At 37.1% G+C, this 11,216-nt stretch overlaps 2 protein-coding genes across 3 annotated transcripts; one reads left to right on the top strand and one right to left on the bottom strand.

Moving 5' to 3' along the window:
• The first annotated feature begins 830 nt into the window (after positions 1–830).
• Positions 831–6,087, top strand: LOC104224299 (dicarboxylate transporter 2.1, chloroplastic-like). Of its 2 annotated transcripts, none has more exons than XM_009775918.2 (7): positions 831–1,075; positions 1,164–1,868; positions 2,388–2,701; positions 3,263–3,711; positions 4,315–4,441; positions 4,662–4,751; positions 5,858–6,087. In XM_009775918.2, the coding sequence occupies exons 2-5, from the start codon at positions 1,248–1,250 to the stop codon at positions 4,428–4,430; spliced, it is 1,500 nt and encodes a 499-aa protein (XP_009774220.1). In that variant the 5' UTR covers positions 831–1,075; positions 1,164–1,247; the 3' UTR covers positions 4,431–4,441; positions 4,662–4,751; positions 5,858–6,087. The 2 variants fall into 2 exon arrangements, with proteins under 2 accessions (XP_009774220.1, XP_009774221.1); XM_009775919.2 differs by lacking the exon at positions 5,858–6,087 and adding an exon at positions 4,828–5,850.
• A 2,779-nt stretch (positions 6,088–8,866) lies between these two features.
• On the bottom strand, positions 8,867–10,915 carry LOC104224298 (uncharacterized). Its single transcript, XM_009775917.2, has 4 exons — positions 10,680–10,915; positions 10,477–10,591; positions 10,270–10,390; positions 8,867–9,864 (listed from the first exon to the last, which is right to left on the bottom strand). The coding sequence occupies exons 1-4, from the start codon at positions 10,778–10,780 to the stop codon at positions 9,056–9,058; spliced, it is 1,146 nt and encodes a 381-aa protein (XP_009774219.1). The 5' UTR covers positions 10,781–10,915; the 3' UTR covers positions 8,867–9,055.
• Between the last annotated feature and the right edge of the window lie 301 nt (positions 10,916–11,216).

The raw sequence follows: 11,216 nt of genomic DNA on the forward strand, positions 1-11,216 counted from the left end.
ATCCAAAAACCAGAAAATATCGAGATTGAAAAACCTGACTTTATTGGTTTGGTTTGATTTTTAGATTTAAAAACTCGATGCCATTGGTTTGGTTTGGTAATTGAAAAATCCGAATCAACTGACATTTACTATATACACCCCCTAAACATAAAGTTGGAGTAGTAGCGTCGCTTTCAAAGTGGAAATGCTCTCGACCTTATCTTAATCGAAAATGACATGAAAATTATTACTTCTTTGAAAAGTAATTTCGAATCATGATCATTTGCAGGTTAAAAAAAGGTAGAAAAAAGGATAGAGATAATGCTACTGACTGCAGTCTGAAAAGGCAATAAGATAAGTTTGTTAGGGAGGTAAAACTTTTGGCGTCAAAGCTTGTGCAACGATTTTCCTTTTCTCTTTCTAATTTATTTAATCATTCGATCATATACCGTAGAATTAATCCGAATCTGCTAATCATATGGGAGCCTCGTTTGGCCTGCCAATAAAACGATGTTGATAGCATAGAATTAGTGACTTTCTAATATTAGGATTATTACAAGAATCATTTGCCGATTATTAAACTCGATTTCTGGTACATTAAAGTTAATTTTCATAGACACAGAGCATGCATTAACGTGACCACTTTCCTAATTTATGAATCGAACATCCGCTATATATTGCTAGAGAGTATCGTCCGTTTCAAAACAAAAGATACACTAAATAAAAAATATAAGAGAGAAAAACGACCAAAAAAGGACAAAAGGTAGGGAATAAAATGTCCGTGACGGGTATGTAATGTAATACCAACATATCACATATGTCCATATGTCAGTTTTTTTTCAGTCAACTAAAATCCAATATAGGAGTAATTCAAAAAGCTATCGTCCCCACCTCCCATTCCCCCCTCTTTTCCGTTTCCACTTAACTTCTTCGTCCCACCCACCACTTGCCACTCCACCCATAACATTAGCCATAAATTAACCACCGTTTTGCTTTGATTCACACTGCATTCTTGAAAGTGAATTATTCAATAGTAAAAGTTTCATAGAACATAAGGCGGCCTCGCTCAACGAGTTAATAAAATTTGTATATTAAGGTAAGAAACACGACATGTGAACTTTTTCCTTTTTTACATGCTAAATTCTTAACTTTTCTTCTATTTTGGTGTCGAATGCAAATCACAGGATCATAGCCGGAGCAAGTGCATCATTGTTTTCATCTCGAGATATTTTTGTATTCATAACCTTAAAGTTTTGAATTGAGTCTTAATGTCAACTCCAAGTTCTCCCCTCGCTTCCCCTACCTCCAACGCCAACCGCCACCGTCGTCGCATCTCACTTCCACCATGGAAAGGTGCAAAACCAATACCACTAGCCATATCCATATTAATAGGCATACTCTTTCGCTTCGCCGTACCAAAACCCCACCAACTCTCCACTAAAGCATGGCAACTCTTAGCCATTTTCCTTACAACTATCTCTGGTCTAATCCTCGGCCCACTGCCAGTGGGCGCGTGGGCTTTCCTTTGCCTCACGCTCACCGTCGTCACGAAAACCTTAACATTCGCTGCAGCATTTGCTGCATTCACCAATGAAGTCATTTGGTTAATTGTTGCATCATTCTTTTTCTCAAGAGGGTTTATTAAAACTGGACTTGGTGATAGAGTTGCTTTGTGTTTTGTGAGTTGGCTTGGAAAAAATACTTTGGGTTTGTCTTATGGTTTGGCTTTGAGTGAGGCGACAATATCTCCGGCTATTCCAAGTACAACTGCAAGGGCTGGTGGGATCTTCTTGCCCATTATTAAGTCATTGGCTGTCACTGCTGATAGTCACCCAAAGGATGATTCTGCTAAGAAGCTTGGTGCTTATCTTGTTCAATCTCAGTTGCAGGTTACCATTTATTCACTCCCTAGTATACAACATCAATCGCAATCCAGTGAAATGAGTCTGGGGTTATTCACTTCCTAGTATGTTTAATTTATATTTAACTTATAAAATTGCTTTACCCTTTTAGTGCAATTTAACTAGTTATAATAGGTTATTGCTCCATATATATTTCAGGAAATGCTATTAGTTTATTGTGGGGGTGTCAAATGGACAGATTTAGCTAACTTTGAGCCGGTCATAATGGGTTGAGTCGATAAATGGAAGGGTCATTGAATCCTCATGAATCAACTTTAGATGGGTTGAGATGAGTTGGGTCAAGATGAACTGAGTTCAACAAATGGGCGGGTCAACGACCGACCTAACCTGTACTTAATGGGTTTGGGCTCAAATTGCCACCCCTTGTTTATTGTTGTTGAAGTATATCTGTATATTACATGTTTGTGTGTTATTTCTGTTTATACATCAGATGTTGGATTTTCTGTCTTTTATGCCAAGTATTTATTTTGTGGTGTACTATTACAGTGTTCTAGTAGCTCAAGTGCCCTGTTCCTAACAGCTGCTGCACAAAACCTGTTGTGTGTGAAATTAGCAGAGGGGTTAGGAGTAAAAATATCAAGTAAATGGCTCACTTGGTTCAAGCTCTCATGTATACCTGCACTTGTATCTCTTTTAGCAACTCCAGTTATTCTATACAAGATTTTCCCTCCAGAAATGAAGGACACACCAGATGCTCCATTAATGGCTAGAAGGAGGCTGGATCAGATGGGTCCTATCAAAAGTGATCAGTGGGTGATGATGATAGTCATGCTTGTAACCGTAGCACTATGGATTTCTGGGTATATCAACTTTTTCCTCCTGATTTCATTCTTCCTTTTTGTTGTCTACTGTTAACCTGGATTTTTAGGGGTGTCAAAATATATAAACACACCAAAAAATTAAGGAGAGTCAATATATAGTATATATGCTATATAAAAAAAATTCCTACCTACACCGTATATTTTTTCCTAGGAAGCGGTGTCAATAGCGGCGGAACCGGGAAATTTATCTAGGGGTTCAAAAAATAAAAAAAATTAAACATACGGAGAAGTCAAGGGGATTCAACATATATATATATACATATATTTTTTTTACCTTATATAAGCAGTGTAATTTTCCCGCGAAGAAGGTTCGGGTGAACCACCTTCCGCTCCCTAGCTCCGCCGCTGGGTGTCAATGCCCCTTGCTATAAGCTGACTCTGACACTGCTTATGAGCTAACTTTTTGGTTGAGTTAAGCGCAATATCCATTTTTTAAAAATGATATTAGAGTCGGACTCATCTCAATTTCTGGTTATCTAAGTGTTGCAATCTTTTCTTTTCTCTACTTCTCTATTTCATCAACTGTTATATATAATACAGGGAGGCTCTTGGACTAGCAAGTGTTATCACGGCAATGCTGGGATTATCACTACTTTTGGCGTTTGGAATACTTGATTGGGATGATTGCTTAAGTGAAAAATCAGCATGGGATACCTTAGCTTGGTTTGGTGTACTAATAGGGATGGCAACACAATTAACTACTCTGGGAGTTGTTGCCTGGATGTCAAATGCTGTGGCTAACTTCCTCAAATCTCTATCCCTACATTGGTTTGGGGCATTTTGTGTCCTTCAATCAGCATATTTCTTTATTCACTACTTGTTTGCTAGTCAAACTGCTCATGTTGCAGCTTTGTACTCTGCATTTCTTGGAATGTGTTTGGCATCAAAAGTTCCTGCTCTCTTTGCTGCATTGGCTTTGGGATACAACACTAACCTTTTTGGTGCATTGACACATTACAGCAGTGGTCAAGCTGCAGTATACTATGGAGGTAATTTTGTTAACTCATGCAGTATTAGGTAGGCCCCTACCACAGGGGTGGTAATTTAAGCCCAAACTCATTCAACCCGCCCAAGCCGTTCAAGGTTGGGCCACACATTGACCCGCCCATTATTGAACTTAGCCTATCTTGTAGCCCATCTAAAGTTGGGTAAATTTTTTGTCCTAATTGATTCATGAGCAACTTTGCTAAAATATCTCTAAAGTAATTCTTTTTTGTTTGATATGTTAAATATGACCATAACAAAAGAAAAGAGTCTTATTTGGTGCTTAAACAATTAATAAGAAAACAACACCCATTAATTAAAGTTTGGTAAGAGTTGGGCGAGTTGGACTATGACCCAAATTTTAACCCATCTTGACCTCATCCATCTCAGCCCAAGTAATTTTTGGGCAGATCATTGTCCGTTCATTTATTTACTCAATCCATTTTAACCCGCTTAAAATCAACCCAACCCGCATTAGCCAAAAATTTAACTCTTATGCGGGGTACGTGTATGGGTAGAAGAGGGGAAAAACATAAAGCTAGATGCATTCGAAAAGTTTAATTTTGAGGAAGTTGAACTAATCTCATTTCATTGCTCTTCTTTGACAGCTGGTTATGTGGAACTACGTGATGTCTTCAAATTGGGCATTATATTTGCTCTTATTAATATTGTCATATGGGGATTAGTAGGAGCTGGTTGGTGGAAGATTCTTGGTCTTTACTAAGACTAAAATATGTAAGTGAATGTTCATTTTTCCTTTCTTATAGTAATATTTTTCTAAGCAAGCATTCTTGGATTATGTAAATACATCAAAAGAATGCAGCTGCAAAGTTCCCTGTCACTAATGACCAACTTAAATTATTGTCAGAATGTTCAAACTCACCCCATGTTTTGTGTATTTTGATTCTTTAATTGCTACATAAGAATCTATTATTGAGCTTGCAATATGTAACAGGCATTTTCTGGTGTAAGAACTTCAGGATCGGCTGTATTTCTAATTGAAGTCAGTTTGATTGGCACAAGAGGCTCATAATGTTTTTTGAAGGTACTACCATCTGAGCTTTTATTTTGGCGGAGTTAAAACATACATTTTGTCATCCTAAGCTTTGTTGCATCATTAGATTAGGGATCTCATCCTTGACCAGAGGCCTCAGGCTCGAGTTCTGGATATGGAGCCGCCTTTATTAGAGAGCGCTTGACCCCTAATATGGGAGTTTCCGGCGTGAATATGGATTTAATCAAGTCCCGGATACTAAACACCGGGTGGAACCAAAGAAAAGTAGATTAGGGATCTTCTGATGCAGTTTACTGTCGCCGTGGAACTTGGCTTCTAACTGAATCTTAAAGAAAGGTTTTTGCTTGGACCAATTTCTCAAATCCCATCACTTGGACATGCGTAATAACTACCTTTATGGAAAAATTAGCTTTAATCTTCGCATGACTTATTAGAGCTAAGTGGTGTTAATTAATGCTCTACCAGGGGCAAAGCCACATGTCCGAAAGGGTGGTTAACCGACCACCTTTCATCGGAAAATTACACTAAGTATATAAGTAAAACATTATGTTTTATAGATATATAATATATATTGAACGCTCTTTGTCGAAGAATTTTTTTACTTCTTTAAAATTTGAACATCCCTGAGAAAATTCCTGGTTTCGCCACCATGCTCTACTATAATAAGCCCTCTCGTGCAAATGTTATTGTTTATCTAAAATAATGTGATACATTGCTACTTCATTTGAGAGAAAATATTAAGCATAATACTAGGATATGAGGACAGCTACGTATTGCAAGTTTGGTTCTCCGGAACTCAATCAAGAACCCAAAGAATGAGCCATATGTTTCCACAAATCTATCATTTTAGCCAAATTATTTGAAGGAGAGCCTTGGAGTAATGACAAAGTTGTCTTCGTATGACCTATAGGTCACGGATTTGAGCCTTGAAAGCAACCATTAATGCTTGGATAAGGATATGTTACATTAACACCCCTTGGGGTGCGGCCCTTCTACGGACCTTGTGTACTGAGCTGGCCAAAAGTAACAAGCATTTAGATGATCACAGAAGTTAATTATACGGTTATCTTTGATGTACTTCTTTTGTTTTTGATCATCAAATCTTAATACCTGCAGCTCTCTTTGATCCATTACAGGGAGGGAACTTTAACTCATGCACTTGCTTCAAACTTCTGCTTAATGGATTTAATAGAAGATGACATTTCTTCAGTTGGTGTATTCTCAATTAAAACTTCAGAGAAGAAAAATATCAGATTGGCAGGTGATTTATCTGTACATAAAATTCATGTAAACGGAAAGTGTCGTTGTAAACTTTCCTAATTGAAGATGTATATATTCACTTGAGGTTGATTACTCCATTATATCATTCGAAGAATCAGACCTTCTAACAAACTATGCATTTTTTTGTTATAATTTCCAATCGGAAGATCCATTAATTTAACCAACAGAAGATCTGATTTCACAGATGATACAACATAGCAGTAACCATTTTAGGAAATTAAAAGGCAGATGCAACCACAGTAAGATTCAGGGGCGGATGCAATGTTGCGGTAATAGGTTCATCCGAACCCCATACTTTCAATGTGGAGCATAAATATATGTATAAATATCACTAAATTATAATAAAATAATAGATATGAACCTATATTTTAAAAATAAAATGGGTTTAGCGTTGAGAACCTTAAAGGTTGATAATCAACCGTTGATCCCATAAAGTTTGAATCCTAACGTGCCCAACTTTTTCTCTGTTTTTTTGTTTAACAATTGCGCTGCTTAGGCCCATTTAAGATGGAAGCGCTGCCTCTCCTTTAATACGAAGTCTTTTTAGTATTAAGATTAGCTACAAGAAGTCATATGAAGTAAAAGTTGGAATGGTTGTTAAAAACGACTTTCACTATAAGCGAGGAGACTAATTTCAGTAATGTTTGTATTCTTCTTTTTCCATTAGTGTACTCATCCTTCTAAGAAAATACAAGAAAGATAACTAGACAGGTAGGACCCCTAAATTCAAGACATTTTTTTTGACATTTCTTTCTCTGACTGCTTTGTTAGGTACTGGAGCAGACAATCTTCCCTGCTGAAACCAGTAGATAATGGTTGTTCAGTTTTTTCATGAATTACTGGCCCTATTTGAGGGTGGTTTAGAGGCAAGCGTTTGTTTACTGTTGCCACTTAGAAGGACAAACATTATCAACATTCATTCATGTTAATATCAAATATCAAGAAAGGACAGTCAAGTGCACAAAACATTACGCATTTAAGTAGGGTCTAGGAAATGCCGCAGACATAGACAGCCTATCCTGAGGCAAGCATAATTCCCAACTCGAATATGTAATCTATAGGTGACTCAAAGACAACTTTACCATTGCTCCAGCCTCCAAGGCTCCCCTTATTTAATGTTAATCTCACTTTTGTTTGAATCAAGAATGATACGATAACCTGGAAAAAAAAGTAATAAATTGATATAAACGATTAATTGCACTAATACTATAAAAGTTTTTCACGTTATCAGCGTATATAACTTAAACTCATCTCTATAAAATGTTATAGATCATGGATCTATATACAAAATAATGGTATTGAAAAGATTTGTAGCATGCACATGCCAAGCTCAATATCCGTAATATCTATCTCTAAGTTTAGGCAGAATAGAAACCTCATTTGGACAGAAATTTCTTTCAATAAATGAAATTATTAATTATGATGGTAAATGCATTTGAATAAATGTTAACTTTATGTACAAAACTTTTATATCAATGTACTCTATGACTCATGTCACCACTAAACGGCCCTTTTTTCTTGAAAAAAGATCGTCAAAAATCTGCCTGTGTCATAGTGGCTTTCGAATCAAGAAAGCATCAGATATACAATCATGGTGTATAAAGTGTGAAAATCGCTCACTCAACTCATGCAATAGAAGTAAAAAGAAAATATAGGTCATGTGCAAAACCGCAGTCCTTTCACTAACATCATTTCCAGCACTTGGGTTTTTCAGAAAAAGAAAACACACACACACAAGAAAAAGAGAAAGATAAATACTTAAAGACTCGTTTGGTAAGACGGATAAATGATAGTTAATCCCGAAATTAAATTTGAAACGAGTTTATCCCACATTTGGTTGGGATAAAAATAACTAATCCCAGGATTATAGTGTTATTTTTATGGGATAACTAATCCCGAGATAATTAATCCTGGGATAACTTGTTTCCCAACAAAAATGACCCCTTACACTATGTGTTAACACGTAATCTAGCAATTTAACCTTACTAGTAAATAACTAAAATGAAAGTACATCACTTAACCTAATAAATGCTTACACTATGTTTTGCACTAATTGGTTTCGTGTAAACATAGGGTGTACATAAAGAAAATACTAGTAGAAGGGGGTCCAGTTATCCCCATTTCAGTAACCAGATCTTGTGAAATGATCCTTCACTTCAGTTGGAAAGCAACAAAGTCCCTGTCCATAATTTCATCCCCTTACACCCTACTTCATTACTTCTACAGTGTATGTATAGTGTGGTCTTATCTTTTTCTTTTGGGACCATTTGGCTTTGTTGATGGATCTTGAATGTACAATCCAAGTGGGGTTTATGCAAGAATCACAAGCAGATGCCTCCTTCCCAGCCCCCACCTCTCTTTAAAAGTACAGATATACCAAATGAAGATTAAGAGCAGAGAAACAGCCTTGTTCACAAAGAAAGTAGCACTTGATCTTTCTACATGGATTTGGAATTCATTGATATCAACACTTCAAAAGTGGCACTTTTCTGAAAAAGACCCTTCATTTCACTTCAAAAGCAACACGACCTTCTTAATCAATCACTTCATCCTTACTCCCACCACGTTATTACTGCCACAGTCTTTAGTGTGGTCTAATTTTTGGACCATTATGGCCATGGATCGTGTGAAGGAAGCCTTGGCGTAACTAGTAAAACTGATGTCATGTGACCAAGAGGTCACGGGTTCGAGCCGTTGAAACAGCTTCTTGCAGAAATGCAGGGTAAGGCTGCGTACAACAAAACTCTTGTGGTCCAGCCTTTCCCACGCGCATAGCGGGAGCTTAATACACCGGGCTACCCTTTTTTGGTAGGTCGGTGGATCTTGAATGTAAAAGTCAAGTGGACAAAGAAAGTACCACTGGATTTTTCTTCAAGGATTTGGAACTCATTGAATTTAAACACTTCAAAAAGGAGCAGTTTGCAGCATACAAAGTTACAAACAAACCTCATCAAAGCAAATACAAAACTACAGCTAGGAGACTACAAGACACAGACTATCACTTTCCTATTCCAAAATTTGTCAAAGTAACTACTGAAACTAAAGTTAATAACCTATGACCTGAACTTGTTAAACGGGAGCTTCACCGGCCAATAAATCTGCTGATCCTCAACGAGTTTTCGCTTTTCCAAAACTGATGCTATTTTCGTATTTTTGCCATTGGAACTCGTTTTTCTTGAAGATGATTCAAGCTGATTTTTATCAGCATTTTCCTTTAAGAAGAAAGACAAACCTCTGTTGAATTGTGGAGTTAGATCATTCAAGTTGCATATATCACCACCTTTGTTCTCCTCAGGCAAAGTGTTGTCAACACTAGTGCACGGAACCACAAAAGAACCCAAACGCAGCGATAAGTCACACCCAATTACATCTTCACAATCTGCCCGAGAAGCTACTTTTGAAGCGTTTAAGTTACTTGACCGAGGATTTCTTGGAGCAAACTTCTTGTTCTCATCCACAAGCATAGCATTTGAATCGGGATCACGTCTAGAGCCAAATTTGTTACCAGAAGGTTCAAATTGAGAACCGTAATACAAAGGATACATAGAGCAAGAATTAGGTGAGGCACGAGCAGTCTGCATTGGCAAAGTTTGTATACCAACAGATGGAGGAAATTTCAGAGTTGAGAAAGGAAACATTTTGTTAGCTTCTGAGCTAGAAGGGTTTGGATTTTTGACTGTAGCCGATAAAAATTTATGATCTTTGGAGACAAATGGACTACTAGGAATAGGATTTCCTCTAATTCTGTCATGGGAATTTCCAGAATTAGACTCTGGAGTTAAAGGGCTTAGATAATATCTTGGAGAACTGTTCCTTTGGCTTCTTGATGACCTTTTTGGAGAGCAACCCAAATGCAAAGCAGCTAATCAATCATGCAACAAAAAATATGTTTCAATCAAATCATCCACTATGCAAAACCATAACTAAACAATTATATCAAGAACCATAATCCCAACTTCTAAAGAGAGTATGCACAAATTACAGAACTTGAAAAGTTAGAATGGAGATGCTGTCACGTTAAAAAAGGGCAGCCCGGTGTACTAAGCTATCGCTATGCGCGGGTCCGGGGAAGAGCCGGACCACAAGGGTCTATCGCACGCAGTCTTACTTGCATTTCTGCAAGAGGTTGTTTCCACGGCTCGCGGTCACATGGCAACAACTTTACCAGTTACGCCAAGGCTACCTTTCAGACGTGTCACATTGCAAACTGAAAATCAACATTGGCATATGACTAACAAAAAAAGAGGAAAGGCAGATTGAGGGGTACCTTCAATGCAAGGTTGTAAGAGGTCTCTAGATTCTGATTCAGTACTATCATCTCTTCTAATAACAGTGTCAATTGCATCACTCAATCTATCCCAAAGAGTTTTAAGATCCATATATTCAGCCTATGCAAACAAGAATTGGTAAGAATAAAACACAAATAGATAGTTAAAAAAAAAGGGGAAATTGGTAAAAGCATTAGACCCTCAACCTCAGAATTGGCCTTGGAATACAAAATTTCCTCAGCTCTCAAGACAACTATAGGGAGCTTCTCTTGCCATTCCTTATTCTTCTTAGTTGCTGAGCCATGTATCTCATTCACAATCCTACTCTCAACAGACATAAGCAATCATAAAAACAACTTCTCATGGTTTTGAAAATGTATTAAAATGATTGGAAAGGAAAAAAAAATACCTGAAAATTTCTTGAATAAGGGAACCTCTGATGGGTTGGTGTCTATCACTATGCCAAGCTTTTCTAACACATTCATAGGGTCTTGGACCAGGTTTAGGCATGTTTCAACAACAGAGGAAGAAGAAGAAGAAGCTACAATATGTATAAAACTAGAACAACTAAAAATTCTTGTACTTAAATTGAGGTTTAAAAGGGCTTGAAAACATGTCTTGTGACTTCCAAGTGGACCCTTTTGGCTGCAGATTACATTTTTAAGTTATACAGTACTAGAGAAACTACCAATCCTTTTATTAAAAAAAAAAAGGTTCAACAGTGAAAAAAGGAGGAAGGGATTTGGCGTAATGGGTAAAGGCGCTGACGAGTAGGTTATGAGTTCGAACTGTGAAATCGATGACTTCTTGCAAAAATATAGAATAAGATTGCGAATAATAAATATTTGTGATTTGGTACTTTCCTAGATCCCGATATAACAAGAGTTTAGTGCATGGGATGATGATACTAAAGTAAAAAAAGGAGAAATAACAAAGTAGGTGTTAG

Source organism: Nicotiana sylvestris, chromosome 8 (assembly GCF_000393655.2).
Source record: "Nicotiana sylvestris chromosome 8, ASM39365v2, whole genome shotgun sequence".
Lineage (NCBI taxonomy): Eukaryota > Viridiplantae > Streptophyta > Magnoliopsida > Solanales > Solanaceae > Nicotiana > Nicotiana sylvestris.